Raw genomic sequence first — 7,556 nt, 5'->3', positions numbered from 1 at the left:
GACACGTAAAAGCACCCACTACACTCTCTGAGTGGTTGGCGTTAGGAAGGGCATCCAGCTGTAGAAACTCTGCCAAATTAGATTGGAGCCTGGTGTTGCCATCCGGTTTCACCAGTCCTCAGTCAAATCGTCCAACCCATGCTAGCATGGAAAGCGGACGTTAAACGATGATGATGATGATGATGATAGGGTGATAAATTGAATATTAATTCAATTTAAAACCAAGTGGCCTAGCATAGAAAAAGATCTGAAAATTCAGAAAAAATTGTACTACACGTGTATAAAGGATGACCACTAGGTGGACATCCAATATGCTAGAAAGAGGTCATCAACGACCCAACCACAAAGAAAAATAATGATGACCTCTTTCTAGCATATTGGATGTCCACCTAGTGGTCATCCCTTATACACGTGTAATATATAAATATATAAGCAGGGGAGCAAACTCCTAATCTGCCAACGACAGAACCACCAGACCGTCCAGCTTCAAGCTATTTATGCTCATCCCCAGTGGTAGATACTCGTCTGCTAGAGATAGCAGGAGCTTGCAATATATAGAAAATAAGTGACAACCAGTCGGTAATCTTGCAACAAGCAAATGAGCTAGTTAGAACAGCACAGTCAGGCAGTATATTACCGGTTATGGTGTATAACTAGTCAGAATGTTACTGTTGGTTTCACATATAATGATGATTTTTTTTAGACATAGTAGCCCTAACCAGTTGTATACTGCTTAACATATATAAAAATATAACTGTTTTAATATTCATATTGAGTGCGCTTTTGCCTCACATGTATGCATGTGCACGCACGCATACACACCAGTCATCTTGTCATTTCCATCCAGGAACAGAACACTATAGAACAGTGGTTCCCAAACTTTTTAGAGACGCGACCCACTATTTATGACACCAGTTTATGGTGACCCACTTAACTCTACTGGGTAAAAACATTAATGAAAGAAACAAATTTATTTCAGATTACATTTTCATTGAGGCCTGTGAGGAGGATGAGCCTGTTTCTTGCTACGCTCAATAATAGAATTAACATCAGGTTCAATGCGTGATAGTTTCAGCCGTAAAGAATTTGAGAGCTGCAGTTTATTTCGAAATTTGCTTTTAATCCCAACCATTGCTGAAAATCCAGCTTCACAATTATAAGATGACGCGAAAGGGAGAAGTACTTTTAATGCTTCGGTGGAAATGATTGGGTACGGGGTTTGAAGAGACGCCCAGAACTGTACCAATTTTCGGGTGTTAAAGATCATTTTCAAGGAAAAGTCTTCGGATAAATCGATAAGTTCCTCATCAGCTTTTGTTGATATTCTAGTCATCACGTCAGGTATTCTCCGTACATCTGTTTATAAATAAATCACACACGTGATTTGATTGACGTTAGGGTTAGGGTGTGATTTATTTATAAACAGCTAGAAGAAAACGGATAATACTGGTAAGTCGTTCAGTTATTTCCCTTGAATATTTTTATTTATTTTTTTTAAATCCCTAAACTTGAAGATTACCTCACTGTGTTATGATTCATGTCCTGTGATAGAACATAAATCATAACACAGTGATGTCCCTTCTCAACATCCGTTGTTATTGTCCCGTCATCTATTTGACATGACGACGATTCACATGTTTGGTTGGATTTTTGTAAGTCTTACAAGGTTTCTATAGATATACGTTTAACTCAATTTTGTCCTCCAGTAACTAAATTACTTCAGCACGAGACCGCAAACTATGTAGCAGGACACTGTATATTAATTAATTCGAATCAGTATTTTTACTAAAATTTATTTTATCGATCTTTCTTCAGTTCCCGCCCCAGAAGTAAAAGGGTCAATGTTGACCTCGGCTGGATTTCAACTAGGAACGTAAAAGGCAGTAAAATACCACAAGGTATCTTGTCCAACGCTTACTAAATTATTGTTAGTGTCTTTAATTCACATTATTCCATTTATATATTTTAAAATATATACTGACAGAGATTGCTAATTGAAATCTACATCGTGAATAATGCGTTTCTTTATTTACCGTACATTGTTCACTGTTATTAATTTTGGTAGTGATGAACAAAACTATGAAAAGTTAGCAGTAAAGAATGAAGTAACATCTGCGGAACTTGTACTAAGCAAAAAGGTAAATACATGAATGTTGTGTTGAGGTTTGTGGTAAATTCTTCAGATTCTGTCGTACGAATCTGAAACAGCTCCAGTTTTCGTTAGTAACGTTTGTTTAAATAATACCTGAACTGTACTCATTTAGAGAAGAACCTTATAATTATGAGATCAAGTGGAAATCATTTACTCGTGTCAGTTATATAAAAGGTTATGAAACAATACACTGGAGAAACACTTTCATGGAAAAATATGCGAGAAGTCGTTCACAAACAAAATTAATCTTTGTTGTGAAATGTTATGTTTATGGAAAGTCTTTTGTTAAAATTTGGGATTTTAAAATGCACAAAAGGTTACACTCCGAAGAAAGATGATCTCTCTGTGAAACGCATGGGAAAAGTATTTAGGTGATAACGAGATGTTAAAAATTCCATCCATGTGAAATATGTGGGACAACTTTCAGGTTTAACAGTACCTTAAGAAAACATAAAAGAATGCACACTGGGGAAAAACCGTGCCATTGTGAAATTTGTGGGAAATCTTTCAGTGACAAGAGTACTTTAATCGCACATAAAAGAATACACATGGGAGAAAAACCATTTCGTTGTGATATATGTTTGAAATTTTACTCCAGCAATTCCTCTCTTGTGTTCCATAAACGCAGTCATAGTGAAGATAAACCATATACTTGTGATGTATGTGGGAAGTCTTTCATTATGAATTCTAGTTTTCTAAATCACAAAAAAATACATGGAGAAAAGTTATTTCGTTGTGAAATATGTGGGGAATCTTTTGTCCGGAGTAGTTACGTAGAAATCCATATGAAGACACACACTGGAGAGAAGCCGTATCATTGTGAAGCATGTGGTAAGTCGTTCCGTGATAGCAGTACTTTAAAAACGCATATAAAAAGACACACTGGAGAGAAACCTTATTGCTGTGAGACATGCGGAAAATCGTTTGTCAAGAATTGTGTCTTGAACGAACACAAAAAAAGACACAACAAAGAAAAATCGTATCACTGTGATCTGTGTGAGAAGTCTTTTGTCACTATATCGGATTTAAATTTGCACAGAAGAATACACACCGGAGAAAAACCGTTTCCTTGTAAAATTTGTGGGAAGGCTTTTGTCTGTAGCAGCCATTTAAAAAGACACACGAGGACGCATACTGGGGAATACTTTTTTCACTGCGGAACATGTGGAAAAGCTTTCAGTGAAAATTCTAGTTTAAAAATTCATGAAAGAATTCATACAGGAGAAAAACCATTTAAGTGTCAGGTGTGTGGGAAAGCATTCAGTCATAGCACTTCTTTAAAAAGACATGAAAGACTACACACTGGAGATAGACTGTATCAATGTGAGATATGTGGAGCAGCTTTCAATAAAAACAGCACATTAAAAAGACATGAAAGAATGCATACAGGAAAAAATGCATATAATTGAGAAATATGTAGGAGAACCTTTACTTCGAGATTTTTTTATATTCCTTAAGCACAGTCTCTCTGGAGAAAGATAAAGAATTTCTGTCCCTATGATGTGTATGGAAAACATTTCACTAGCAGTTCTCGTCTTGTTATTCACAAAAGATTACTCACACTTGAGATAAATTCTGTCTCTGAGAGACCTATGGGAAAGCCTTTTTCTCAAATTAGTAATCTACCCCTTGTGCGAGTACATACTGAAGAAAAAGCCATGTGCACTAGTGTAGCTAGAGTGTGTGCCACCCAGGGTGGCCCTTCAGTTTGTTTCCCCCCAGACCCCAGCAAAAAGTACATATTGCTTACAGCTGACCCATAAGTGGTGCTGCTCCGCCTCTAGCTACACTAGTCGCCATGTGAGATATCTAGGATTGTCCAGTGGTTACTCTTTCAATTTTTATAAGCAACAGAAAAAATACCCACTACACATAAATTTTGTTGTTTCTACATCAGAAACCATTCTCTAGGAATTCCCTTCTAGTTATTGTATGACGTCGAGGGTTCCAGTTGATCCGATCAACGGAACAGCCTGCTCGTGAAATTAACGTGCAAGTGGCTGAGAGAAAGTTGTGGTGAAAGAGTACAGCAGGGTTCGCCACCATCCCCTGCTGGAGCCTCGTGGAGCTTTTAGGTGTTTTCGCTCAATAAACACTCACAACGCCCGGTCTGGGAATCGAAACCACGAGTCCGCTGCCCTAACCACTGGGTCATTGCGCCTCCACTGTCAAAGTTTAATAATACTGCAAAACTCATACTATGACTTCTTCACCAAAAATATGATTACTTGATCCACCCTAGTGCTATTACCCACTCCTAAGAATTCATACCTGTGTTCCAGGCTGCTCCCAAGCATAAGTGAGGCCCTCCTCCCTCTTACTTTTTGCACACAGCACAACCCTTCCATTCTAGAGTATTTTCACTCTCTTCATCACTCCAACATAAAGAGGAAATTTCTAGTGTTTCATTTTTTGTTTCATTCATAGGACTGTGGCATAACCTTGAAGGGTTTTAGTTGAATTAATCAATCTCAGTACTTTTTATATCAACCACTTTTGTTGAACCACTAGGTTATAGAAATGTTAACAAAACACCACCATTTGTCAAGCAGTCAGAGGACAAGACATACACATAACGGGCTTCCACAAGTTTGATATAGCAAACTCATTCCAAGACATTGGTCAGCCTAGGTCACTTGCATAAGATGCCATGCAGTGGGAATGAACCTGAAACCATGTTTGCAAAAAAAGCTCAACTGCACAGCCATACTTGTATGTATTATTTGAGATCTGTTACTTCAAGACAGTTGGTGTGATCATTTGAAGGTCCAGAGAATCTTACACATGGCTAAATGTTAGCACCAGGCCACTCTTCTACCATGTACACTAATAACTTATGAAGTTTCAATTCTGTATATACGATTAGGGTTTATACTATATTTGTGATGGTCATAATTTTGGGGATTTTTTTTGGTGGGGGGGGGGGGATTCTTGTAATTGCTATACAAAACTACACGTTTGTAGAAATTTTTAATAAAATCAGACCCTGTCCGACAAACCAAAAAATTCGGTTTTTTGATTGTCGCATTGCCACCAAAAACTATCTAAATTGTATAACTGGAGTTGTATTTTTAAAGCAGTCACCCGCACTTTCATCAAGTAGATTCTACTACAGCTAATAGATTCTGTGAGTTTTAATATGCAACAATAACAAACATACAAACACTTTTTCAGCTTTAGTTTTATTTTCGTTTTAATTTCATATAACACTATAGTTTCATGGTGATCTACAACCGGTCGTAGTGGAATGTACTCAACGGGAGGCAATGGGTGAACTTTTTTTTATGAATGAAAACTACAGTACTACAGGTCTTTGATTTGCTTTAGCTATCGCGCCTTCGTTTTAAAAACAAATGGGAAATAGTAATGGCAGGAATATTTTTCTTAGATCTCCTCGACTGGCAACAACAAGAATCACGCACTTTCAGCGGAAGTGAAAGTACATACTACTCCCACAATTCTTTTCTTAATTTACTTAACACAGTGACCTCCCTTGTGAACATCAGCTGTGACAGTTCAATAATTTTCGCATATCCATCAATCGCATGTTTGGTCGGAACTCTTAACTCATTTTAAAAAGTCTTCACAGGTTTTTATTATTATTTCCACATTCTGTTTACGTAACATAACAGTCATGAAGAAATATAACTCCCATTCAACTCAATTTGAAATTCACTAAATAATTATTGATTTCTTATATATGTTTAAACCCTCAACTAAAGGTAACAGGTAACATTCGATCATATCCTATTTTATTGACTCTGGAAGCATGGAAAGCAAAGTCGATTTTATTTGAATAATTAACTAAACACATTTTAATAACTGCAAATCACATCTGCTTTTTGTATTATCGTTAGGTTTAGAGGCCAATTTTCATTATGTTTTCGTAAATATAACCGTATTGAAACAACTACAGAATAAATATGTGAGATGTCTCTTGCGATGATAATTCTAAGACAATCATTTGCTACATTAAGCGTCTATATACAGTAAAACCTCGTCAGCAATATTTATTTATAAATTCACCAGGGTAGAACACTATGAAATTATCAGGAAACTTTTTTAATTATGATAGTCATTTAAAAATATAAAAGACAATACAGTGTGGAAGAACAACTGAAATATACGGGGAGTCATTATTTGAGAAAAGTAATCGAGTAGACAAATGTCTCAAAGAAAAACTCTATCACCGAAAATTATTTAAAATTCTTTTGTCAATATTTGGGATTTTAAAATGCACAAGGGAATACATGCAGGAGAAAGGTGCTTTTACTGCGAATTATGTGGGAAATCGTTCGTCCGTAATAGTAATTTGAAAGAACACCAAAGAAGACACACCAAAGAAAAATCCTATCACTGTGATATTTGTGGGAAATCTTTCATCACTAATTCGGATTTATGTGGACATAAAAGAATACATACTGGAGAGAAACCGTTTCCCTGTGAAATATGTGGAAAATCTTTTGCTCGTAATAGTCTTTTAATAATTCACATTAGAACACACACTGCAGAGAAACCGTATCGGTGTGACATTTGTGGGAAATCTTTTATTACTAACGGGGACTTAAGTAGGCATGAAAAAATTCACAGTGGAGAAAGACCATTTTACTGTGAAATATGTGGGAAATCTTTTCTCCGAAATAGTAATGTGAAAAGACATATAAGAACACACACTGGGGAGAAACCATTTAGTTGTGAAATATGTGGAAACACTTTCACTGAAAATAGCAGGTTAAAGTCGCACATAAGAACACACACTGGAGAAAAACCATATCACTGTGATATATGTGGAAATTCCTTCACTGTAAAATGCTCTCTTGAATCTCACAAACGGGTACACACCGGAGAAAAACCATATCACTGTCATATATGTGGCAAATCATTCAGTAATAACCGGTTAAAAGCACATGCAAAAATACACACTGGAGAAAAATCACATCATTGTGACATATGTGGCAAATATTTTAGTAAAAGTGGTAGTTTAAAAACACACAAAAGAGTACACACTGGATAGAAAGCCTAACCCTGGAAAATAGGAAGGAAATCTCCAAGTATAATCTTTTGCAGTTACTTCATGCAACAAGTGATATCTTAGTTCTGCTGTTTTGTCACATTTTTAACCCACCAGCGGTGGAGGCGCAATGGTCCAGTGGTTAGGGCAGCAGACTTGTGGTCATAGGATCGCGGTTTCGATTCCCAGACCGGGTGATGCGAGTGTTTATTAAGCGAAAACACCTAAAGCTCCATGAGGCTTCGGCAGGGGATGGTGGCGAACCCTGGTGTACTCTTCCACCACAACTTTCTCTCACTCTTACTTCTTGTTTCTATTGTGCCTGTAATTCAAAGGGTCAGCCGTGTCACGCTGAATATCCCCGAGAACTACGTTAAGGGTACACGTGTCTGT

At 36.9% G+C, this 7,556-nt stretch overlaps 1 protein-coding gene and 1 long non-coding RNA gene across 3 annotated transcripts in view; both read left to right on the top strand.

The window, feature by feature from the left end:
* Positions 1–1,621: 1,621 nt before the first annotated feature.
* LOC106877576 (uncharacterized) overlaps positions 1,622–7,556 on the top strand; it is a 16,427-nt gene continuing 10,492 nt past the window's right edge. Inside the window, exons 1-2 of one of the 2 annotated variants that reach the window (XR_008265464.1) lie at positions 1,638–1,652; positions 1,816–1,898. This is a non-coding gene — a long non-coding RNA (uncharacterized LOC106877576). Of the gene's footprint in view, positions 1,899–7,556 lie in introns of both variants that reach the window. The other variant, XR_008265462.1, reaches the window with a different exon arrangement.
* Positions 1,907–6,379, top strand: LOC106877574 (zinc finger protein 93). Its single transcript, XM_014926513.2, has one exon. The coding sequence runs from the start codon at positions 2,611–2,613 to the stop codon at positions 3,559–3,561; it is 951 nt and encodes a 316-aa protein (XP_014781999.1). The 5' UTR covers positions 1,907–2,610; the 3' UTR covers positions 3,562–6,379.

The sequence above is a fragment of the Octopus bimaculoides genome, chromosome 14 (genome assembly GCF_001194135.2).
Source record: "Octopus bimaculoides isolate UCB-OBI-ISO-001 chromosome 14, ASM119413v2, whole genome shotgun sequence".
Classification (NCBI taxonomy): Eukaryota; Metazoa; Mollusca; class Cephalopoda; order Octopoda; family Octopodidae; genus Octopus; species Octopus bimaculoides.
Note: the sequence above shows the minus strand (reverse complement) of the source record. Positions and strands in the feature narration are given on the sequence as shown.

What these genes read in the sequence shown, in the direction of transcription:
- LOC106877574 (XM_014926513.2), top strand. Translation starts at nt 2,611, where the DNA reads ATGCACACTGGGGAAAAACCGTGCCATTGTGAAATTTGTGGGAAATCT.